Genomic DNA, 25,947 nt, shown 5'->3' with positions numbered 1-25,947 from the left:
ACTTGGCACCTGCAATTTTTCATTCTTAAGATTTGCAAATATGTGCCTAAAAAGCTTATTATAAAATATCCCACTACTAAAAATCAGAGTAATTACATATGTATGCATTTATAAACACCGTTATTAAAGGGTAGAGGTCTCAGTTATAATAGAGGCCTATCCAGAAACATCTTAGGATTTGTATACCTTCAAAATCCTACACTACCAGGAACATCCTGTTTGGTTTTTTCTTTACATGGCTGTATTTGTAATTCATTCCAAATACATATAGCTTGCATATATAAGTACAACTTATACTTATTTAGCTTACTCCGTGCCATACTTCTGAGAAATTGTATTTGTTAGCCGGTAAAGTCTATATATATAGTCTTTCCAAGGAAGGGAAAGCAATTTGATCATACCTTAATACCATAGACTGCGTGAGCCACAGAATTTGGCAAACTGAGGTGGTACTCTTTTGACTTTTTGCCATATGCACTGCGTGGACCTTTATGTACATCTAGCTTACTACAAAGTGTTTAGCTGTTCAGATTGGTGTCCTTTAACTGAACTTTGGTCCTTTTTTATTTTAACAGCTTGCTAGTAAGCTTTATGTAGACTCAGGTTCCGAACACACCAAGTGTACCCCACAAGAACGCTGTAAATTTTCCATGGTTAAGAAAAGACTGAAATAACTTTGCAGAGTCCCTTATCGTAATGTGGGTGGGAAAGTTTTTCTGCATTTATTTCCCTATTCCAAAAATGTACTAAAAAACATAAAATGCATTTATTTTTAAATTTATTCTCATGATGCCATCTCTCACTGCTGTTCTTGGCTTTTTAAATTTAGATTTTTAAAAGCAGTTATTCAGTTAGCAGTGGGGATATGACCAGAACAAAAACTGTTTACTTTGCCTGAGCACATTAACCACCAGCATCTGGTTACCTGTGTTAAGGAGGAATAGAACATAAAAAAATAGAAATCTTCTAAAAGCCAGAATTGTTAAAAGAAAGAAATTGCCTTTTAAATGTAGAAGTTGCTCAGTAAAAACTGTCCTGAATTTCGTTTGTTTTCTTTGCTTTTTCACTGACAAGCTGGTAATTAGGAAATATTCAGAATATAAATTTTAAAAGGCAGGAAAATCAGAGGCACCTGGGTGGTTCAGTTGGTTGAGCATCTGATTCTTGAGCTCAACTCAGGTCTGAGCTCAAGCTTAACATTGGGGTCCACGCTGCGGCTGGGGCCTACTTAACAATAAAACAAAGAATAAAAGCAAGAAAGTCAGAGGCCTAAAAAAATTCACATTGGATAAGTTCACCAATAATTAATAAATATATTTACGTTTTTAACTACTGGAATAAGTCCATATGCTTTATGATTTTATTTAGCAAATAACCTTTGTGCATTAATTGACTTGGTATATAAGATGGTGCCCCCATATGGTTGTAAACCCAGAGATCAAATACGATAACTGTAAAGAAGACTATATTGAGAGCTTAGAAAAAGAATTGCTTTTGAAAGCTACTTAAAATTCACAAAAATATTACAATAGAGAGATGGGGAGCCTTTTAATTAGTGAGGAAAGGTGTAGAGATGTGGATGTACACGTTGGAGAACGCAAAGCAAACTTACTGGTATTGTATGATAAGAATATGCCCTTTACCCCCGACTGAGCTGGATTGAATCTTTGTCTTGACCTGTAATTGTTGTATAACCTTGGGCAAATTTCTAGAAAATAAGAAAAATAATGCTTACCAACTTGCAGGATTGTTGTAAGGAACAGTTAAAATACAATCAGTGTTCCCATTTCTGTTCCAAAGCTCTCTGTAATGGAATATTATGTTAGAGTAGTAGATAAAAAGTTTGAGAGGTTAGCTGATCTCAGGGAGAAGACTTTGGACTTAATCCAGTATGCAGTTTAGAATCCGATGGTTTTGAGCCATGAGACACTTCTGAGAAAATTCATATCTTAGGAAGATTAAAACTGATGTCAGGCAAACTGGAAAGACAGACTAGCTAGGAGGCTGTTGCAATAATCTAGGCTGACTGAGATGAAAGCTGGTTTAGGCACAGATTTGGGCTTTGGTGTGGTAAATGGGACATTTGTTGCTGCAGAATCCTTTCGCTTATAAGCATATTTCTTTTTTAAGCAATGTGTTTCTCAGAAATGTCAGTAATGGTGAAGGTAATTTTACAATTAAAATTAATATGTATTCCTTGAACACCCACAAATTTCAGACAGTGTGCAAAGGCACTTTACATTTGTAGGTTTATTTGAACCTCATTATTTTTATAAACAGCAGGTACTATTATCCTCATTTTATGGGTGAATAATTGAGATGTTAGAATTTGCCCAGCATCCCATGATACATGAGTGTGCAGGGAGCTTTGAATTCAGATGAGATGGATTACAGAGTTAAAACCTTAAGTGTAAGAATTTGGGTTTTACTTAAAGTCTTACTGAGTTTATCTTATTAAATACCGGATATCAAAGACAATTCTGAGTAAAGTTTGAAATTTGAGGGTAAGAGGAAAAAAGCCATAGCAATTAAAAAAAAATTTTCTGTTGCTGTAGGTACTCATGTAATGGAAGGCTCTGGAAGAATGGTCGTTACTGCTGTAGGTGTTAATTCTCAAACTGGAATTATCTTTACCTTACTTGGAGCTGGAGGTGAAGAGGAAGAAAAGAAGGATGAAAAGAAAAAGGAAAAGAAAAGTAAGATTGGCAGTTTTCTGTAAGAATTGGTATTTGGAAATATGGCAGCTGGTCATAAGAAAGGACACAGAAAAATGTACTTCTTTTATGAGGTTCTTATAGGAAATGATCTACAAAAAGTTACTCGATATAGTACTTTTAAGTGGTAGAATTAATGGAGTCCCTTCCATTTCCCAATTTTCCTTGTAGACACTGTAGTCCATAAAGGGCCTTTAGTGAACACATTAATCTCCTTTACCATAGCCATACAAGTTCAGCATCTTGAACACTTTCATTGGCTTTATTTATTCTGTTTATTCTTTAGTTTTAGCATCTTTCTATTACTTTACGAGCAACATGTAAACTCTCACTTCCTATTTGCTAATGTTTTTTGCTTCTTAATTCATAGCTTTGTCAACCATATCACATTTTGGTCTCATTGAGTTTTTCATCTATTTCAAGTTTTCTACTATTCACATTTCCCACTCTATACTTAAATAGGTGAAAACGTTACTCTGACTCCTATTATGTTTATTGCATTTAGCCCAAAATATTTGATATCAAAGTTTTAGAAATTTGATATTGTCCCATTGTATCTGCTATCCCTACAAGAGTTCTATCCTCAACAAAAATTTATAAGCATAGCTTATACATAAGGATCATACAAGAAGGTTGGGTGACTGCTCAAAATTACTTTGCTGGAAGCATGTTTCTATTCCTTTTTCCTTTTCCTTTTCCTTTTCCTTTTCCCTCTCCCTCTCCCTTTCCCTTTCCCCTTTCCCCTTTCCCTTTCCCTTTTCCTTTTCCTTTTCCTTTTCTTTTTCCCTTTCCTTCCCTTTCCTTTCCTTTCCTTTCCTTTCCTTTCCTTTCCTTTCCTTTCCTTTCCTTTCTTTCCTTTCTCTCTTTTTTTCTTTCTTTCTTTCTTTCTTTCTTTCTTTCTTTCTTTCTTTCTTTCCTTCCTTCCTTCCTTCCTTCCTTCCTTCCTTCCTTCCTTCCTTCCTTCCTTCCTTCCTTTCTTTCTTTCTTTCTTTCTTTCTTTCTTTCTTTCTTTCTTTCTCTTTCGATTTTATTTATTTATTCGAGAGAGAGAGAGCAGAGGGAGAGGGAAAAGGAAGTTCCTTGCTGAGCAGGGAGCCAGATGCAGGACAGGATTCCAGGATCTCAGGATCATGACCTGAGCCAAAGGCAGATGCTTCACTGACTGAGCCACCCAGGTGCTTCAAGCGTGTTACTTTTTTTAAAAAGCTCTCCCCACCCTGTTTCTAAGTATCTACTTTACCACCCCTTTCTCCCACTCAGGATTGCTCCTCCACAGTTATTTCTCTTTAGGCTGACAGCAGTTTACTGTGGTTTAACCACTTGGATTTATTTAATTTTACTTAGGATAATAAGCCCATATTTCCTTCTTAAACATAAGTATTTTGAGATCTTCTAAAACAAAAACCTTGCTAAAATTTTGGTTTGCTGTAACTACAGCCATGCTTTTAATATTTGGATGCTTTGTTCTTTGGGTTTTGTCTTCAGTTGCAGGATTTTTCGTTCAAACAAAAACATACTTGAAAAGTTCTGACTGGAAGAGAAAGTAGCAAGACCCCCATTCTAAGTTCTCCTGCCCCAGTCCTCACGTAGCCCTCCCTGTGCTTCCTTAGGTTTCTTAAGGTGGAGTGGAAGGCAATTTGAAAACCAGTAACAATGACCATTTACTGAATGCTATGTGCATTATCTCCTTAATCCTTAAAACCATACAACGACGTAAAGATGAGTAACCTGCTGGTTACAGAAGTTATGTACTTGCTCCAGGTCAGAGATCTAGTAAGTGACAGATCAGACCTGCTTGTCTGACTCAAGAGTCTGTGCTCTTAACCATACATGGTGCTGCATCCTGACTTATAGGAGTCGAAGGTCAATGGACCCTGTTTAAAAAGGAAGGGAAGCTTGCAGCTTTCTTGTTGACCCCCACAATATCTTTTCTAACAAGCACGGTTTTGGGTTTTTTTTTTTTTTTTTTTTCTAAGATCTTAAACTTCTGTTTTCATTAATCCAGTCAAAAATGTTCCCAGGAATGAACATCTAAGGTGCATCTTCTCATTTTTGATTGTCGGGACTGTGTTTCTGTTTGGTGTGTTGTTTTTCTTCATAGAATGGGCCATGTTTCCATCTGTGGATTTCAGTCCTTCTCTCATTCCCTTAACTGCTTTGGCTGTTACTCAGAAGCAGTTCAGGTCAGGGTAATCTTTCTTGTTTTCTGCCTAGTCTAGAATGTAGCTGTCTGGTCCCTCTCTGAACTCAGCTTGTTGAAAGTAGCTAGATACTCTCTTACTATCTCCTCGTCTATCTTGAGCATCTGTTCCTTCTTGACTCTGTTCCATGCTTCCCAGTTTGAAGATGGTCTTCTAGATAGAGAAATTGGAAGAAAAATTGGCTGAATGCCTCCTTTTTGTTATTTTCAGTATTATACTGCCTTCTCCAAACAATAGACCTATTCCTTCCTTGATTACTTTTATTGCTTCAGATGTTCCCATCTTTTTTCTCCAAATTTAAAGTAATTTGGGGAATACCTTAACTGGTAGTCTTATTGGCCTATTCTTTACCCTCATACTCGAATTTTACTTACTTATGCCTCCTATCTACATAGTTTGGGCTCTCATTCTCATCACAGCCTTCTCATGTGCCTCTTGTCTTTATGACATTTCTCCTTCCTTCCCTATTCCTGCCCTTTTCTTCTTTTCTTAGAATTGCATGTGTATTTAGTTTGAGGCCCTCTTATACCATATTTGGGTTCATTACAGCATCTAAAAGAGTAAAGTCTTATGGAGAAAACAAACAAGTACAGATGCCCCAAATCATTTTGGAGTATTTCCCCTGGTTAAGACCTAGGGAGTGATTGATGCAGGAAGATCATTACAAGCCAAATGCTTTCTAATCTATAAGAGCGCACACCATCGTGTAACAGTTCTGTTATAGAAATGTGAACTACCTCTGCATAATTTAGCATGACTGTCTTCATTTCTTTTGGAAAGCTTTAATTCCCATTTTGTTCCTACAGATAAGAAACAAGATGGAGCTATTGAGAATCGCAATAAAGGTAAGTTCACAAGGCTGAAAGTACAGTTAGCTTGTTTTCATTGTATCCAAAAGTATATCTACTATGTACTGTATTCATCCAAAAGTAGGATACAGGTACCAGGGGAAGTAAACAGTTGATGTTAACTTGAGTTAACTTCTCTTCCTGCCACTGCCTTACTCAGGCTGCCTTTACAATGGCAGTAAGATTTTAACTGTGATTTGTGGTATTATGCTAAGAAAAATCCAGATGTAGGTAACTTTCAACTTGAACACTTCAGGTTTTTTAATATCGGTTACTGTAGTATTGCTAAGAAAAATGTGTAAGAAACAACTTAGATTTTTTTTTGCATTTGTTTAGGTCTGTAAACATGTACATTTTTCTATTTATATGGTTTACATATAATGTTCTACATTATGGTCACATGTGGAAGGGATTTATAGTGTTTGGGGTAAATCTCATCAAACACAACAGGGGGGAAGAGAAATGATTTGGTATTTAGTTCTTAGTTTAAGGATCCCATGTTTCTTCCTCTTCCTCATCCCTATTACCTGACACAACATTCTCAAATCTGGTATGAAGATTCACAGCCTAGTAGTGTCACTCTTGTCTTATTTTCTCTGGCTAGACATATACCTATGCACACACAAAGCTGAATGTTTAAATCTTTTCAGCTTCTGTAAGAAACTGATTGGTTTCAGAAATCATTTCAAAATGCTAATAGTTTTGTGTGCCTTTAAAAATGTAGTGAGGTTTTATTTGTTCTTAAATCTAGCAAAAGCCCAGGATGGTGCAGCCATGGAAATGCAGCCTTTGAAGAGTGAAGAAGGTGGAGATGGTGATGAAAAAGACAAAAAGAAAGCAAATTTGCCAAAAAAGGAAAAATCGGTCTTACAAGGGAAACTTACAAAGCTGGCTGTTCAGATTGGCAAAGCAGGTATGATGTACAGAAGAAAATAAGGTGTTTTGCTTTTAAAATATGCTAACCTGCTTGAAAATGATCTTTTGACCCACTTAAGGCTGCAAATTGTTGCTCTGTGGGTGGAGAGGGGGTTAAAAATATTTTCAGTTTTATCCATTATATTATATACCAGGTCTTTGAGTTATTACAGATCCTGATAATATCACTGTAGCTTAGGGACTCTTATCCCCATTTTATGTGGCAGGAACTCATAATAAGTGGTCAGGTTAGGATGAATGAAGACTGCCCAGTTCACAAGCCCATACTCTTTCTTATCTGTGAATTTCTCAGGATAACTGAGAGCAGTAGACAGAATGCTAGTAGTGTAGTTTCTCAGAACAGATTACTCAACTGTGTTTTATTTTTTCGAAAGATTGATTGGAGAGAAAGAGAGTACATGTGTATGAGTAAGGGGGAGGGACAGAAGGAGAGGAAGAGGGCAGAGAATCCTTAAGCAGACTCCCTACTGAGCACAGAGCCTAATAAAGAGCTCAGTCTCAGGACCCTGAGATCATGACTTGAGCCAAAGTCAAGAGCCAAGCACTTGATCAACTAAGCTACCCAGGTACCCCATGACTATATTTTAATAAGAAATTTCACCACACATTTTGCTCATCTTTTTACTGAAGATGAAAAATTTTTTTTTCTTAAAATTACTTAAATTGAATTGATTAGTTAGAGCACCATCCTGGTGAGACCAGTTTCCAAATTGCTATCCTCACTATAAAACACCTGTTAATACAACCACTTTTTATGGGGGGCAAAGAGCAGAAGCAGAGCTCTTAGCTAAAAACAGAGCATGCCCTCCAGTATCATCTATGTGAAAGAACAAGTGGAGGAATCAGCATCTTTTATTAAAAGTATATTGAAAAAGTGAGGCTTTTGTTTCTGTTCTTAAGTTTATCCAATAGCCAATATTTGCTTTTTGTAATATATAGCCAAATGGTAATCCTGCCTCAGTGTTGGGGAAAAGGGTGGATTGTTTGGGGGAATGGGAAAATGGTTGGATTATTAGGTGCAAATATGTAGATTTGTCTTATTTTTTAGTAAACATTTGTAAAAGGCTAAATAGTCCACAAAATAGGTAAATGGCTTATAATACATGAAGCACTAAGGATAGATGAAAAAAATAACAATTGAGAATTTATTAATAAAAAACATAGGATTGAGTATTTAATTCCAAGTCTCCCCATTGGTAAGATTTTTACCAGCTTCTATTTCAACATTAAGCAGTTGCCAGCATATAAAGTACCTGCTTACTCTAAGCTTTTGGTATTTCCTTGTCGTTGCCTATTATTTTGTCTTAGCTTTAGTAGAAGGCTGAAGATACAGTTAAGTCTAGGAATCACACTTTCTACCAGCGCTCCTGGGGACAAGGGCTATACTTGGAAGCAGAAATTTAAATCTGACAATGCCAAATGATGAGTTAGGTGCCCAAAAAAAAAAAAAAAAAAAAAAGTTAACAGTTTCTCAGAGAAATTTAAATAAGTATCATCAAACCAGTGGTAATTTCTTCCAGTGGCTAATATGTACCTGACAATGAATAGTGTCTGACTACTGAAATAATGGCATCTTTTTTCTTCTTCTTCTTATTTTTCTTCTTCTTCTTTTTTTTTTTAATATACTGAAAGGTTTGTTGATGTCTGCCATCACAGTTATCATTCTGGTATTATATTTTGTAATTGATACATTCTGGGTTCAGAAGAGACCATGGCTTGCTGAGTGCACACCAATTTACATACAATATTTTGTGAAGTTCTTCATTATTGGAGTTACAGTTCTAGTGGTTGCGGTACCAGAAGGTCTTCCCCTTGCGGTCACTATCTCGCTGGCGTATTCAGTCAAGGTAAGCAGGAAAGGGTTAAGTGGATTTACTAAGTTTAAAACTTTCCTTGGTGGAGAAAATTCACATCTCTGGTTACTCTTTTCTTTCTGGTTCTGAAAGTAGAAGTTTTCCATAAATTTATAATTCCCTTTATAAATGCTATCACGGGTCTCCTCATCCTCGCTGCTCCCCGCCCCTGCCCCCAAGTTGAAAGTCTATATACATCAAGATGTATACACTTCCTCACAGGGCATTCTTGACACAAAACCAAGCACAACACTGCGAGGCAAAGTTCTAGTTTAATTTTCCCTGTATGGTAGTTCCATTGCAAGTCACATCACCTCCTTATCCCCCATCTCTATAGTTAAAGTAAGAATGCTTGTCATTGACCTGTGGGGAAAACAGTGAAGAGGCTTCTCTCCAGTCCAAAGTTCATGAGCCTCCTTGTTTCTGCTCTCCTGTCCTCATCATAACACAGCTGAGCTTCCACACAGTAGACAGACTCCTGTTCCTAAAATATAATTCAGCTATATTATTTCCTAAGCATAAAACACTTAGAAAAAATCCTACCCGGAGTGGCCCTCCTGACCTCTCGGGCTTCATCTTGTACCTGTCTCCCTCTGGTCACACTCTTCAGCCTCACTGACATGTGTCACAGAATCTGGGGCCTACTTGTTCCTTCCTGTGAATTACCCGCTCTTTATTCAAGTCTCTTCCAGTGTTACCCGTGGTAGCTCAGCTCTTGTTTTCCAAGTAGAATGCTAAAAATGAGCTTTGACTCCTTTGCTGACTACTGTTTACCTGAAGTTGTAATCTGGTTGATGATTACTAATACTTTAATTAATTTTATATCTTATATGGAAAAGGTGAATTGGATCTTTAAAAAGGTTTAGCTAGGGCAATTTTGATCTCTTAAAATGGCTTTGCAGATAAAATTATACTTAATGGGGAAGAAGAATGCTACTCTTGTTAATTTTCTGATGTTAAATTTGCTATTCTTAAGTAGTATTGCTGTGGTGATGAGAAATATTAATAGTCATAGTTTCTGCTTTAGCACTCTGATCCTCAGTATTCCAATACATTTTTATAATAAACCTATTATGATATGAATATGGTTTGCTTACTGTTTGAATTTATTTTCTTTAAGCATATCTTTCATTTTCAAATGGTAAATGTTTCAGTGTGATGAAATCTAGTGTAATCACCTATTTGTCTTTTTTTGATGTTTTGAAATAATTAGAAATAATTAGGGTAGACAAGTTTTAGATACTGTTCATTTTATCAGTTCTGTCAGTTCATTTTGAGTAGTCATTAATAACATTAATTTTTCAGTGGATCAAAAAGATATAGGCAGAATTAATTTATATTTCTTTAATAGAAAATGAATAAAGAGCATTTTAACTACTGTTCTTTAAGTTTTTATTAAATGTTTAGCCCATATGTTATTAATTACTGTTCTTTTTCTCCATCCTTTATTAGTACTGTGCAAAATTGAGCACCTTTTTTTTTTTTGAGCACCTTTTTTTCACTGTAGGACTTCATTCTTTTAATCTTGAACATTCATGCAAATCACAAGTAATTTGGGAGGTACACCTTTCTTCCCTATATTTATTTCTTCAAGGAACCTATTTTGCAGTATCCTACATATTAGTAGTCACAGAACATACTTTGTAAAATAGCTCTATGTAGTTTTTAACCCATTCTACATTTTTGAAAATGAATTATCAAGCATTTTCATTTAAATGCCTTTTGGGGCTACTGTGAAAACTCTTGGTTTTTTAGAAACTATTTTGTTCTTGTAAATAAGAGGAAAAGATTATCATAAGGATGAGAATACCAGGTATACTGGCATATGGAAAAGATAAAAATGACCCACTCTGGTTTTGATATGTTATCTCAGTCTGTTAGAGTGAAAAAAAAAAAAAAATCAGGCAGCCGTATACCCACAAATCTGTATTTTAACTGATAAAAGCTACTTTTTCCGTGGTGATTTGTTTTCCACTTTATAAGGAGACTTAATCCTTAAATGTCATATGCTTTTACAATGCTTCAAGTACCACTGTACTTGGAGGACAGATTGTCATTGCTCTTATATAATGTGAAGACACTTCACAGAGGCTGTGGGAGGCTTAGAGTCAACATGATTTGCATATGAGTGCAGGTGTCTGTATTCACTTACTAGATTAGGTTAGGCACTGGTAAAAAAAAAAAAATTGAGACTACAGAAAGGCAGTATGCTCTTTAGCTTATTTAAGTAGGTCAAATATAGTAAAATTCTTCCAGTATTAAATTGGTGCTTTATACTGTATACCTGTATATAGCTGAGAGTTTTAGTTCTTAATTTAAAGGACTTTACAATTTTATGTAATGAGATGATTGGTTTTATATATAGCTTAACTAGTGTTTTTTTGTTGTTGTGTGTATGTGTGTGATTTTTTTTTTTTGTCGCCATAGAAAATGATGAAAGATAATAACTTAGTAAGGCATCTGGACGCTTGTGAAACCATGGGAAATGCTACAGCTATTTGCTCAGATAAAACAGGGACATTGACAATGAACAGAATGACTGTTGTTCAAGCTTACATAAATGAAAAACACTATAAAAAGATTCCTGAACCAGAAGCTATTCCACCAAATATTTTGTCCTATCTTGTAACAGGAATTTCTGTGAATTGTGCTTATACATCAAAAATATTGGTAAGGTTTCTTTAATAATTTACGTATGAAAATTAGTTTTAAAATGTGTAATAATAGATTATATGTAGCTCTTCAGACCTACCCTTATTATATATAAATTGGAGAGCTGAATGTGTTAAGGTTTTAAAAGTCATATAGTTATACCATTTATGTTACGAGTAAAACCTGTTGATCAGCTTAAACTTGGTTTACTTGTGTTTTCCTCCTCCTTTATTGTGAATTTCCCCTGTTCAGAAACTCTCAAGCCTTATAACTAGAACAAGTTCTTAATTTTAAATTCTTAGCTTATTTTGTGAAAGACCAGACTATCTTACTATATAGAAAGTAAACTCAATTTTCTCAAGAAAATTTTGAAGCCAGACTTTAACTTAAATGAATATGTTTTTATATATGCTTGCTATATTCTCTGTTTGGTTTCTTAGTAGATCTTACCAATGGGCTCATCTTTAGACCTTTTGAAACTAACTCAATAAAGTAATTTTAGACTTTGTGCTGCCTTAGAATAAAATATTTTTAACTTTGCAAGTTAAAAGTCTTATTTGCAACATAAAGTATGGAATTGCTGGAGTTTGGTATGTGTTCTAGTGATTTATGGATGAAGACCATGAACAGAATTAATACAAGTTGTCTAGCAAAAATATGCATGAATTGGATTATTAGATTGAAAAGTTACCAGATCCTGGTTCTAGATCTAGCTTTGCCTTTTACTAGCTGAAAGCCTGAGCTTTACTGTCTTCAATTGTTAAGTAAAGATGATCACATCTGGCCTTATAACTGTAGTGATAATTCAATTACTTGTGAAGATTCTATGAAGGAAATAAAGCTTTTATATATATTTAAAGCAACAGTGCTTTATTTTAATGCATATTCTTTTAAGTTTAAAAACTTGTATAGTAGACTTAATTTTGAATTACTCAACATAAATGTTCAATGAAAACAGGAAGAGAAAAAGGAAAAGAATTAAAATTTATTAAATCTCTCTGTGTGTTAGGAGCCAGCTTTAAACTTTACATGCCTTTATCTCACATAATTCTTGGGTCATAAGTGCAACTGTTTTCCAGATGCTGAAGCCAAGGACCACAGCAGTGGGGTAAAATTCACGTAGCTAGTAACTGGCATGGCTGAGATTGGAATCCATGTCATTCTCGCCCCAGAGATCCTTCCTACTGTACCTTTTTATGTCCCTCTTTGAAATGCTGATATTACTAGAAATTTCCTATATAGTTTTGTTTTAGAATGTCTCATTCTATTTTACATTATAAATTAAACTGTCATAGAGAAACAAGATGATACTAGCTTCTAAACCTTTTTCTCTTATAGCCACCAGAGAAAGAGGGTGGATTACCTCGTCATGTTGGTAATAAAACTGAATGTGCCTTGTTGGGACTTCTTTTGGATTTAAAACGAGATTATCAGGATGTTAGAAATGAAATACCAGAAGAAGCACTGTACAAAGTCTACACCTTCAATTCTGTTAGGAAGTCCATGAGTACTGTCCTGAAAAATTCAGATGGAAGTTATCGAATATTCAGCAAGGGTGCATCTGAGATAATTCTGAAAAAGTAAGAGTAAAATGCTTAGATGAATAAATTGCTCGTAGTTGCTTTATGGAATTACCTACATGTTATTACTGTTGCTATTTCCTTTTTTGTGCACATCAGGCATTTGATAGGACTTCAGAGCTTTTCAGTATTTCTTAATGCTATCTAGATACTTGCCCATGCTACTCTGCCATTTTGGTACTTAGGTTCCTTTTATCTCATAGTATTTTGCTGTAGGGAAAATATGCCATTACATTCAATTGGGTAGACTTAATGAAGTAAACCTTGATCTTTGTTTTGAGACATGTGGATTCCGTTGTTATAGAGGATCATGAAAAATAAAGGCTGCCTGGGAAGAAAAACTCAAGTCTAGATCTTCAACACCACATTGTAGATAGTGAGCTCGAAATATGTGATGAATGAATTATAGATAAGTGTTTAGAATAGCAAAGCGTGAACACTAGATCTTAAGAATTCTTTTATATCAGAGTGAGGTTTTATGTTTATGCTGCTGCATTGTCATATTTAAATATCTTCTGTCATTTTGAATGACCATCTTTCTCTTTTACTGTCCTTTTATAGACGAGTAGTTTCAATTTTGACATTACATATTGATGTGTAATTTCCCTAATGTTTGCATGTTATTATAGGTGTTAAAATTATTTTGGTTTCTTTAAATCCACTGGAGAAGTAGAGAATTTAAAAACACAGTTTGAGAGCAGCCTTGGAGAATTAGCGCTCATTTGAAATTATAACATTTAAAATATCTTTATTTTTAATTTGCTTCTGTGTAGATTATAATCCAGTGTTATCTTGATGAACACTTGTCAGATTATATTCTAACAGGTTTACGAAACAGGTCTATAAATAAATTACTGAAAAGGCAGCATATGACAGATGGTTGCAGAGTTTTAAGATGAGATCATTGTCATATAAAAGCTGTGGCACTTTAGATAGGTTTTGGTATGAAGTAGGAACATCAGGGTAAAGGAAGCCACGTAAGGGAAAGGAGGTGAGAGTACACAGGCCATACTGGGGAGGTGGCTAGTCGCACAGTTCAGCTGGGTAGTAATGGGCTTTTGTGACACACAGGCCACAGAGAGCCTTCTTCCCTTTACTGTACACTTGGTTATCTGATGTCAGTGTGAAAGGTTCGAAATCTGTCTCATCCGTGTCTTGCTGAACAGCAGATAGGGGGTACAGAGATTCTGAATCAAAACCAATCAAACTTTTTGGCCACCAACACTGCAACAATGAAATAAAATAATGCATATTGAAACATCTAGCTTGGAGTCTGATAGAAAATAGTCCCACAGTAATACTTATATTTTGTCGTAGGGGCTCTTACACATTAGGCTAATAAGCAGGACAAATTAAGTGGGCCAGAGGATGTAACTGGAGTATTTTTATCAGGTAGTTGAAGGATCAAATCTGTGATTGAAGACAATTCTTATATCAGGAAGTAAGGTGGGTTGGGGTGAAAGAAAGGATGGACAGGAGACAGATATTAATTAAGAAGCTATTACAGTGGCTCTAGCTTGAAGTAAGAGCCAGAAGGATGCAGTAGCAGTGGAAACAGAAAGGAGAGGCAACGTTTAGGAGACCATTAAGAAAACAAATACAATGGGACTTAGGAGCTGATGCTATATAGTGGATGTGGCAAAAGGAAGTGTTCAGGTAAACACTTTAGATTTAGATTTACGTTGAAATTATTGGGGCTAATGTGAATGTTAATGTTGAGGCAGTGTTTAGTCTTGCATGCAGTAGGTTTAAGGTGTTGATACAGCATCCAAATGGAGGTCCTCAAAGTGATGGAGAGCTTTGGAAAATAAAACAGAAGATATGGATTTGGCAGTCCCCCACCTAGAAGCAGGAGGAGGTGGCATCACCAAGGGAGAGCAGCAGAGAAAGGAGTCATGAAAAATAAACTTTAAATAGGGAAGTGTACATAGTGTGACTTCAATTTACTACATAATTAAAAGTTTGTAGTTAGTGTCACTGAAAATAAAACTTTTGTCATTATCTCTCTCATTCCAGTAGAATGCTTATTTTAACAATAAGTTATTTTTTTCTTTCATGGTTATATAAAACAATATAGGTGATGAAACAACATCTCAGGTAAGGGGTTGATTGAACTTGACTTTTTACTTTAAAAGAAAAATACTTGTGAATTTTGTGTTAAAGTTAATGCTGAATTCTGTACCAAGGTGGGCAGGTGTGTAGTTTATTCTCCTCTGCCACTAGAGGAAACCAGATTATTTGTGAAAATTTAAAAGCATTGCATTTCCAAAAGAAAAGGTTTAGAGAATATCTAGAGTAACTGATAAAGTGGAGAACTGTCAAATGAGAACCATAAAGATTAGAACTGTTGTGTAAAGGGGAGGGTAAAAAGCAAATGTGATTTAAGTCTGTAGAAATGCAACATACACAATTCTCTAAATTCCAGATGTCACATCCCATGATTTCTAGCCCTTCCAATTCACTTAAATGGCATTAACCATTAATTTTGTTAATTATTGATGTTTGGATTCAACATTTCCTTTTAGGTGTTTCAAAATCTTGAGTGCTAATGGTGAGGCAAAAGTATTCAGACCAAGGGACCGTGATGATATTGTAAAAACAGTGATTGAACCGATGGCATCAGAAGGCTTGAGAACCATATGTCTTGCATTCAGAGATTTCCCAGCAGGAGAACCTGAACCAGAGTGGGATAATGAAAATGATATTGTCACCGGCCTTACGTGCATTGCTGTTGTGGGGATTGAAGACCCTGTGAGACCTGAGGTGGTGAAACGTTCTGTGCTCTGCATGTGCAGAATCTCTTAACCCTAGGGGATCCAGGCACTGACTGGAACCAGCTTTCTAGTACATTCTTGGTGTTTGTGATTTTACTCTTTTCCTGGGTGAATCCAAAACAGGTGAAAAAATAGTGCTAGTGATGTATATGCTACTTATTGACAGTTTTTAATTAGACCACTTCTCTTTGGGATCTTATGTACTGATAGTACCATAACCTAGCACAACGCCTTGAACTGGGTGGGTTTTTCAGTTGATATTTATTCACTTATTTTTTTATTTTTAAGTCCTTTACATCTTTATTTTGTTTTTAAAGATTTTATTTATTTATTCATGAGAGACACACAGAGGCAGGAACATAGACAGAGGGAGAAGCAGGCTCCCTGTGGGGAGCCCGATGTGGGACTCGATCCCAGGACCCCAGGATCATGCCCTGAGCCAAAGGCAGATACCCAACCACTGAGCCACCCAGGCTTCCCTTTCAATTGATATTTATATTAAATAATAGATGCAATAACTTACTTGTTTTCAGTTTCTAACCAGCCCTGTTCAGTAGAATTTTCTTACAGTGATAGAAGTTTTCTATATGTTGTTTACTATGGTAGCTCCTCACCACATGTGAATACTGAGTTTTTGTGGCTAGTACAACTGGAAAATGGAATTTTTGAATTTTATTATTTTAAATATAAACATCCTGTTGTCGTATTTGACAGTATGCATCTCTGGACTTTTCTTTTCTTTGTTAAATCATTTATTTTAAAATGTATTGAGCAACTATGTCTGCTATGTGCCAGGCATTATACTAGGGTACCATAGACATAAAGATTTTTGAAATCTATTCCCTGGCCTCAAAGAAGTCACACTTGGGTGAGAATGGACAAACATGTAAATATAACCCATGATGTTAGTACATCGTTAGATTTATTTAGAGCATGTCATATAGGCACAGAACATGAGTTCCCAACTTTGTTTAAAGCAATAGCATCTTTTTATTGAATTCTTACTGTGTGCTAGATACTATGCCACCTGCTTTACGTGTGTTATTTCATTTAATGTTCACCTCTGTGACTTACTACTCAATTAACAGATGAAAAAAAAAAATTGAGGTATGTAGACATTAGCTCTGGACCACAGAACTAAACTAGTCTGTTCAAATCCTGTCTTTGTCTAAAACATGTGTACTGAAAAGACCGCTGGCTCTGTTACCCACTCAAGGGGTCATGTAAGACTTCTGAGAGGTTAATTACCTGATCTGAGTCTTAATGGATGCAGTGTTAACTGGACCACAAGGGACAGTTGTAAGTTCATTCTGAGCAAAGAAGTAACATGAGTAAAAGCACAAAGGCAATAACAGCTTTTTTGTTCAGTGACTCTCAGCTAGTTGATTCAACATCCAATGTGTAGTACCAGGTATATTTTTAGGAACTGGAAATAGTGCAGTGAACAAAATACTGATGAAGTTTGTCTTCTGGAGAAGTAAGACAACCAAACAGACAAAATGATAAGTACTTGGATAATATGCCAAGTGAAAATATATTCTGTAAGGAATAAGACTTGGTCCCTGCCCTCAGGGGCTTTATATTGTTGCTGGCCTATGAAGGGATTGGGAGGGTAATATCAGATGACAGTTCCAAGCATGAAAAGGCTATAAAGGATGTGCTTAAAGGGGGTGAAATTAGTTAACTTGAGAGAGACCACATCAGGAAATCTCTGAGGATATGACATTTGAACTGAGATCTGATGGCTAAAAGGGAGCCCGCCATATTAACAGTTGCAAGAAGAATATTCCAGGCAAATGGAAAAGAAAATGCAGAGAAAGGGCCAAGTATGAGGAAATATTAGCTATTTCAAAGATAGAATGGAAGCCAGTATGGCCATAAGCCTAGACAAGAAGGGGCAGATAAGATTACCTTTGGTCTTAAAAGACAAGGAAAGTTCTGAATTTTATTCTAAAACTCACTGGGAAGTAATTAAAAAAATTCAGACTGGGAAGTGACATAATTTGTGTTAAAATACTCTTTTGGATACTGTGTAAGAAATAGAGGAAATAAAGCAGGGAAGCCAGGAGATTATTGCAGTGATTCCAAGCAAGAGATGATCATGACATATCACTACACTTAGTGTGACAGGGAAGATGAAAAGAAAGGGATAATTTCAAAATAAATGGAGGTAGAACCAATAGGAATGAACCTGTTGGGTTGGAATTTACTATTTTGACATTGTTGAGGTGTCTGAAACATCCAAATGTATGTCATGTAGGCATTTGGACCTAGTAGCCTGAAAGTGGCCTAGGCTGGAATAGTCACATGAGGGTTTCTGGGAGATTTCCTGAGGAAAGTAGAGCTCCACAATTAGATGTCTTATAGAGGAGGCACAGTCAGTCTCCTTGCATCACTGGGTGAGTGGTAGATGGCATTACCAATGGAATAAGAATCAGAAGCCTATTTAGAAATGATGAAATATCCAGGTGGGTAATGTTTACCAACTTTTGGTCAAAGGGAAACCAAAGTTTTATATATTGATTTATGGCTTAACTCCTACCTAAATGTGGTATTAAATCAGGGTGTCTACAACTTTGTCCTTTGGAAAATAGATTGCTGTTATCATTGAGGTTGATGGAGAGTTTCATCTTTTTTTAAACATGAAAGTGGCACTTAATTTTTTTTTTAGTATCACAAAATGAGATGGGTATTTTGAAACTAAAGTAGGCAGTGTAATATAAAGCAGCTTTCTCTGAGTGGGTATTCTGGACTATGCATTTCTGATATAGAGGATTTTGATTAATTAGATATCTAGAGTAAATCCAGCTTTATTGCATATGCATAGGTACTTGAACAAATAATTGACTTCTCTTCAATTTCTTATCTGTAAAAATGGAAGTGGTTTGTGAGCTTTGTGTGGTATTTGGTATGGTTAGTGAGCCATTAATAAATGTTGATTTGCCCTTAAATATTACTTGTCACATGGTTTTAACCTGAGACCAGTTTCTCCCAATTATTCATTGTCCCCCTTTTCCACATGATCTCAGGATACCACCCAATCAGTGAGTGCTTGGGTGAACAATTTTGGGTTACTTTTTATCTCATGAGGTAACAGAGCATATATTACATTTATACAGCAAACTGATGTTTTCAAAATTGAATACGGATTTTTCTTTTTAAGTAATAGAAGTATGTGCTATGTGAAAACACAGTTTTGTCTAGATAGGCCATGAAAGCTGCTTGCAGAGACATTACAGTTAAACTGTATTTACAGTAGAAGTCATAAACCATCCACCTGCAAAGCCAAATTTAGCCTTCAGTCAGATTTTCCTTGGACCATGTGGGGGTGTGTGTGTGTGTGTATGTGTGTTTAAAGCATTATATATTGAGAGAGTGTACACAAATGTAGGTTTCTGCTTTCTCTTCAAGTGGTAGGTTCTGTCAACATTGGATGTCTGTTCTACCATAAAATAAAGGCTAAAGCCAAATAGCTCTCATTAGGCATTAGTCTTGGGTTTGTAACTGTCAGTGTTTCTCTCATTTATGTTATAGGAATTTGCATTTGAATCTTCTGCTCAAAAGGAATCAGTATGGAGTTCCTGGTTAGGGAAGAATCGGAAGTATTTTCTAGGCAAAGGGAATCATGAGAAGCGGAGACACAAACAGTATATAGATGATTCATCCATCAATTGTGTAGTAGAGAAAATTTTTAGATAAATCTAGAAAACTATTCTGAGGTTCAAGTGTGATACTCTATTATACTAAGAACTTTGCAGTTTATAGTGTAACAGTAGAGGAATCATGTATTTTTAAGAAAACCTATTAGAAAAATAATTCTGTCATTAAATACATCAGATGTTTTACAGGAGGAACACACATTAGGACAGGGATACCACTTACAAAGACATTTCTGTACAAACAACCAGCAGGGGAGACAAGGCACAGGGTAGGTTTGAGGTAGAATCCACGGGACTCCTTGTCCTTTAAAGATGAATAGGGTAAGAGAGATGAATGAGGTCAGGTAACCCTTAGGTTTCTGTTAGGTTTTCAAAAACATCGTCCTTTTTGGACACCCAGATTCCACTATCCACTTCTCTGATGGAATTAGGAATGCAGCATCGCAGTGAGGTGGGACAAAATGTAGTTTTGAACATTATTAGCACATACATGACATTTAAAGGTACAAGAATAAGAAAAGACATCCTTAGAAGATAAGACGTCAGTGGAAGAGGGGAGAGGAGGGTTAAGTGCATTTAAGTGAGCCACTCACAACCCTAAAGAACACACCAACATTTTACTGTGGTGTGGTCTGGGCAGTAAAACCAGAAAGGTAGAAAGCCAGCCAGAAAAGAATTGCATGATGTTTGGGGAGGGGGACACTTTAAGAAGCCCTCTACAAATAAATAATGCAAACAAATTAAATGGGATCACAACTGAAAATGAAGCCTGGACTAGGACTGTGGCAGTAAAAAAGAAAAGAAGAGATTATTGGGAGTAATTCAAGAAATACTGAGTATCTTGAGATGAAATTAAAATAGTCATTATGTGTGGGACTATGCAAGTCATGCATTACTTGTTCAATGGGATTTTTCTTTCCTTTGGAAGTACTAATTTTCTTTATAATATGATTTTTTTTTTTTTTTATAAACCAGGTACCAGATGCAATAAAGAAATGTCAGAGGGCTGGAATTACTGTGCGGATGGTCACCGGTGATAATATTAATACTGCACGAGCGATTGCTACCAAATGTGGTATTTTACATCCCGGGGAAGATTTTCTATGCCTAGAAGGTAAAGATTTCAACCGAAGAATACGAAATGAAAAAGGAGAGGTAAGGGTTTCTCTAGGTTTTATGTTGCTATATGTTTCATGTATTAGGAATTTCAACAAATAGCATTAAATATGCACTATGTTAGGCATCACACGTGGAGAAATGTGGCCTGCATCTAAGAAGCAAAAACACTAACGTTTTAGGAAGTGAAAGAGACTAGTGATAAATTTATCCTAAAGGGAGTGAGCACTCCCCCCCCCACCCCCCCGCCCCAGTCTAGGTCAATTTCAGAACTATAATACAAATAACTATGAGAGGAAGAGTTTGAAAAGGCTGATAGATAGAACATATTTTAGGGCACTCAAATGCTGCACTTTTTATACTATGTTAAGGAGTTTTTATTTTCATAGGCAGTGGTAAGATTTTTAAAATTTGATCTTATAATGATATGTATATACAGTAGTGGTATTCAACCTTGAGTATGCATTAAAGTAACCTAGAGAGCCTTTTAGAAACATTGATTGCTAGGTCCCCAACCCAAAGGATTTGAGAAGATGATAGGCTTGGGGCCTTGCTATAAAAAATTTGCATTTCTGACAAGTTCTCTCAAGTTGCTGATGGTGCTGGTCTGTTAACCACGCTGTTGAGAACTGCTGATACATATGCCAGATAGCTAATTTGGGAATTATAAAACTAGGTTTGGGTACATTATAACTTTCACAAACATTTATAGATTGAGCAAGAGCGGATAGACAAGATTTGGCCAAAGCTTCGAGTACTTGCAAGATCATCTCCTACTGACAAACATACACTGGTTAAAGGTGAGTAGATTTTCCAGTTACCTCACAATCTGTTGATACAGAAATGTGTTCTGTTTCCTAAAGCGGTAATAGATTGAGAATAATAGATTGAATCTTGGATATTATCTTTTCCAATAAAACCGAAATACATTTCCTTTTGACACCTTCAGTGAACTGTGATTATCTTCATTAAAACAGGATATTGCTCCTAATGTAACCTTAGTTTCTGGACTGGGTCCTTGTCCAACATCTCAGCAGTTTTCATTTCTCTATATTTGTTTGTTTGTTTTTAACCTCAAGTCTGTAAAACTGGCTGGTCAAGGTACTCTGCAGAATCACCTTATTAATTACAGGTGATATTTTTTACAGCACAAATATTTACTTTTGTTTCAGGTATAATTGACAGCACTGTGTCAGAACAACGCCAGGTTGTAGCTGTAACTGGTGATGGTACAAATGATGGCCCAGCCCTAAAGAAAGCTGATGTTGGATTTGCAATGGTAGGAACCTAACTAACATTTTTAAGTATTCAGCTGTAATTTTCTGGCTGAGTTGTTTGTTGCTAGATTGCTATTGATTTTTTTTTTTTTTTTAGTTTTTATTTATTTATTTATTTTTGAGCTTGATGGAGAGAGCATGAGTGGGGATGGGGCAAAGGGAGAGAGAGAGGGAAAAGCAGACTCCCACTGAGGGTGGAGCCTGACACAAAGGCTTGATCCAAGGACCCTGAGATCATGACCAGGGCCAAAGTGAGGCACTTTAACTGACTGAGGCACCCAGGCGCCTTGTATACACTGTCCCTCAAGATTTGAGTGAAAATATCTGCGCCTAAACTGGCTTATAAGTTTGAGTAGCTTGTAACCACGTTCATTTTGTCAGTGAAATCTGGCTAGAAGATGACTCTGAAAGAACTATAGCATCATCATTTGCCTTGTACTCTGCAAAATATTTAAGTATCTGTCCTCTGATCTGAACCTTACACAGTGGTCTTCTTAAGCAGGAGACAGGCTTTGAACAATTAGAAAGTATTTGTCTTTGTGTGTGTATGTGTGTGTAAGTTAAAAATATAATTGAGAATCTTCCCTTCAACTGCAAACATCTGTTAAGAGTAACTGGATGTCATTATTTCATATATAATAGCTCTAATCCTATTTGGATTGGAAAAAATCTGCTTCCCGCCCCCCAGATTCTTCAATTTATATTTGATTATTTAAAGTGCTAGAAAATTTCAGCATTTCATTATTATATTTTTATACTCTAACCATAGTATGGGTGAAGTATTTAAAATTTATAACATGAAATACATATGCTACGTAAATATTTAATGATTGAAATTAGGTTGTTTTATATCTCTGAATCGATTTCCTGAAGCTTTTCAGTGTTGGAATGAATCTTTGTACTTTCAGCGCCATAGAAAATTTAAGTATTTTCTTCAAGTTTTTGAAACTACAAGTCCGTAATCACAATTCTCAAATCTAAAAATCTGAAAACTGAAATTTCTTTCTAAATTTGCGATAGACTCATTTGACTCCAAAACTTATTCTGAACAGATATGAGGAAGTTATTTGTCCCACTTAACAAACATTCATAGCCATTATATAGATAATATGTTTTTATGGGATACTAACCCCCTCTGGGAAAACTTGTGATGGAAGATAAGTGCCTCATTATCTTTGTAAAATATAGGAAACTTGAATTCTGAAATGTAGTCCTGCCCCACAGATTTCAGAGACCAGAATATTTATGTGTACCAGTGTTTATCTGTATGATTTGTCCCCCTGATATTGTGACTGCTAAAATAGGAGTTTAGGAGAACCATCACCATGGTGGCAGCTTTCAACAGGCATGAGAGAGATGGAAAGAGGAAATTATGTGGGTGAACTGCCCTCAGCCAATAGCTGTGAACCCAGAGATCCCCACCCTACCCTATTCCAGGCTCATTATGGTTGGCAGCACATTTGTCTGAACTTCTGAAGACTTGTGAAAAGTAGCTGAAGGGAGAAAGGAATATTTAAGTCCTGTTCCTTTGGCTGTGGGCAAATAGGATCATTGTTCACTTTAGGAACACAAAAATCACTCTCTACAGTTCTTGAGCATTTAGCAGGACTCTCCCTTTCATCAGGACAGCTGACCAGGAAGGCATTTACATACAGTACATTTTTAAAAATAAAAAGCTTTCTTCCCAAAATTTCAGTGTTTAAGGCATATGCTAAGGGCTTTCAGTACATACAGGTTAATACAGTATTACAAATAGAAACAGAGTACAGTGGCTGCTTTGTTTTTTTTTTTTAAGATTTTATTTATTCATGAAAGACAGAGAGAGAGGCAGAGACACAGGCAGAGGGAGAAGCAGGCTCCATGCAGGGAGCCTGACGTGGGACTCGATCCCGGGTCTCCAGGACCACACCCTGGGCCAAAGGCAGCGCTAAACTGCTGGGCCACTGGGCCTGTCCCTGCTTTGTTTCATTTTTAAGTCCTAAGGTTTTAGTCCATTTTACCACCTTTTTTTTTAAGCACATCAAAAATCTCAATCTGTTTTAAAAGACAGAAAGAATAATTGAACTTCAAAGTACTTTTGTTCAGTCAAGCTTGAGTTTACTCTGTATTTATTCAGTTTTTCAATTTCATATTCTAAAACTGAATGACAAAATTAAGATTTACAAAAAGACTCTAATGTTAAGTACATTACTAGCTTGCAAAGAGCTCTGGCTTTATCTCTATATAGCCACTCTCCATAAATTCCTTTCAATTGCAAGCCTCTATGGTACATTTAAAATATGATTATATTATTGTATTTCATTATTCTTATCAAAATTCAGTAAACCATAACATGCAGATATTTCTGTCTTCAAAGCCTAAATGCCATGATGGATTTCTATAACCAAATACATCTTTGGTAGTAAACTCTTCCCTGAGGTAATTAAAATACTATCTTTTTAAATTTTGGATCAATAAAGGGTTTGTTTGTTTATTCTCCAAACACTAAGAAGCTGTTTTCAGTATTCTGGTCCAGAGACATAGAAGTGAGTAGTTGTTGGGATCCCTGGGTGGCACAGCGGTTTGGTGCCTGCCTTTGGCCCAGGGCGCGATCCTGGAGACCCGGGATCGAATCCCACGTCGGGCTCCCGGTGCATGGAGCCTGCTTCTCCCTCTGCCTATGTCTCTGCCTCTCTCTCTCTCTCTCTCTCTCTGTGTGTGACTATCATAAATAAATAAAAATTTAAAAAAAAAAAGTGAGTAGTTGTCTTCTGAAGGCTCAGCATGCAGAGAAATAAATAATCAGAGTGTAGTGGCAGGCCAGTGCTGCCAAACAAGACCCTCAGTGCAGCAAGGAGGAAGACTGCCTGGAGAGACTGGGAAAGGTTTTGAGAGAAGTGCCATTTGGGTTGAGGGATGGGGAAGAGGAGATGCAGAAGTACAGCCCAGAGACCCTTGGGACCTATAAGAAGTTGAACTTGTCCAGAAGAGGGTGTGCTCTTGGAGGGGAATGGACTACAAAGCAGGGAAGATTGACAAGTGGCACCTGCAAAGGGCCTCGAATACTGAGATAAGGACTTTGTTCTTTCATCCATAGAGCAGCCCTTCCCGAGCAGGCTTCCGGTGGAATAAAAGAAGTTTAGAGACTCACATGGCAGCACATAGCTCAGGGAAGCTCATAAAAAAAGCTATTTAACTTTTTCTGATGGAAGTTCCCCAAACTTACTTGACAATGGAACTCATTTTTATTTGGACACCAATTAACATCTCAAAATTACTTTTTAAATTTTGAAGGATTTTGAACAAGGAAGTGATGAGATTTGCATTTGAAAAAGACAGGGAATGATTAGAGACAGGAAAACCTGTGAGGCTTAGATGTGTCAAGTACGTTGCACATTAAAAGTAAAATATTCCGATTAGAAGCTAGAGGCTACAATTTTAAGTTAAGATTGTTCCCTCATTGAATATTTTTGAAAAAAAGCTTGATTTGAACTCTGTTTTGGTGTTTATCAAAACAGTAAATGCATTTAAAGAGTCAAATCATTTTATAAGATTTACTGCTTACGTCCCCTACCACATATTATTTCTCTCGGTTCATTTTTTTGACAAAAGGAAACCAACTGTTTTAGCTGTTTGTTTCCCTTAATCATTTGCCCCTATATATCGACATGACATGATGGTGCTTTTTTTTTATTTGTTTAATACAAAGCACTTGCTATTGACTTCTCACTAAAGAAGATAAGGATTTAGCACTTCTGTGGGCACACTGGGCACACACCACTGTCACCTCCCTAATGTGCACTTGCACACCACCTATCCTGTCCTCCTCCACCCGAATTCGATCGTGTTTTCGGATAGACCAGTATACAGTCCTTATTGTGACTGTAGATGCTGTTCTCAGCTGAACCGTATAGTCTGCCATGACTCTTACTTCCTTGAAATAGTCTCTATAAATTCTTTTTCATTCATGTTTTAAATCTGTTTTGTTTTAGTTTTAAATCCGTTGTGCTTTTTTAAATTTGTTCACTTTAAAAAAAATAAAAATCGTTCACTTTTGTGCTTAGTTCTCCTGTGACTCATCACCAAATCCTCCATTCTTTATGTTAGAATCACCTGGCACTTTTAAAATTTTTACCTTCTTGGATATACCTCTCCCAGATCTTCCAACATGTTTGAATGTGGATTCTTTGCTAGGCCTGCTACCAGCTGTCTTGTTTTTTTCCTCTGTACCTGAGGATTTCCTTTTTCTCTCTCATGTCGGACCTGGTATTTCCTGGACTCGATGTCATCGTCTGTTTTGATTTACTCCCTCATGGAGTAACACTATCTTCTCCAGTAGCTTCCTGAGAAAAAAAGTC

At 36.3% G+C, this 25,947-nt stretch overlaps 1 protein-coding gene across 5 annotated transcripts in view; it reads left to right on the top strand.

Moving 5' to 3' along the window:
• The window catches only part of ATP2B1 (ATPase plasma membrane Ca2+ transporting 1), a 128,264-nt gene that overhangs the window by 84,154 nt on the left and 18,163 nt on the right, over positions 1-25,947 (top strand). For all 5 annotated transcript variants that reach the window (XR_013350681.1, XM_077845772.1, XM_077845770.1 and 2 more), the window contains exons 6-15: positions 2,556-2,696; positions 5,722-5,760; positions 6,515-6,676; positions 8,332-8,546; positions 10,980-11,222; positions 12,543-12,784; positions 15,310-15,547; positions 20,193-20,372; positions 21,046-21,133; positions 21,506-21,612. Coding sequence is in view for 4 of the 5 variants with exons in the window: in XM_077845772.1 (XP_077701898.1) it covers positions 2,556-2,696; positions 5,722-5,760; positions 6,515-6,676; positions 8,332-8,546; positions 10,980-11,222; positions 12,543-12,784; positions 15,310-15,547; positions 20,193-20,372; positions 21,046-21,133; positions 21,506-21,612 (1,655 nt within the window). In the remaining variant the exon portion in view is untranslated. The remainder of the gene's footprint in view (positions 1-2,555; positions 2,697-5,721; positions 5,761-6,514; positions 6,677-8,331; positions 8,547-10,979; positions 11,223-12,542; positions 12,785-15,309; positions 15,548-20,192; positions 20,373-21,045; positions 21,134-21,505; positions 21,613-25,947) is intronic.

This window comes from Canis aureus, chromosome 13 (genome assembly GCF_053574225.1).
Source record: "Canis aureus isolate CA01 chromosome 13, VMU_Caureus_v.1.0, whole genome shotgun sequence".
In the NCBI taxonomy this organism is placed as follows: domain Eukaryota; kingdom Metazoa; phylum Chordata; class Mammalia; order Carnivora; family Canidae; genus Canis; species Canis aureus.
The sequence above is the reverse complement of the archived record's forward strand: the minus strand, read 5'-3'. Positions and strand labels throughout refer to the sequence as shown.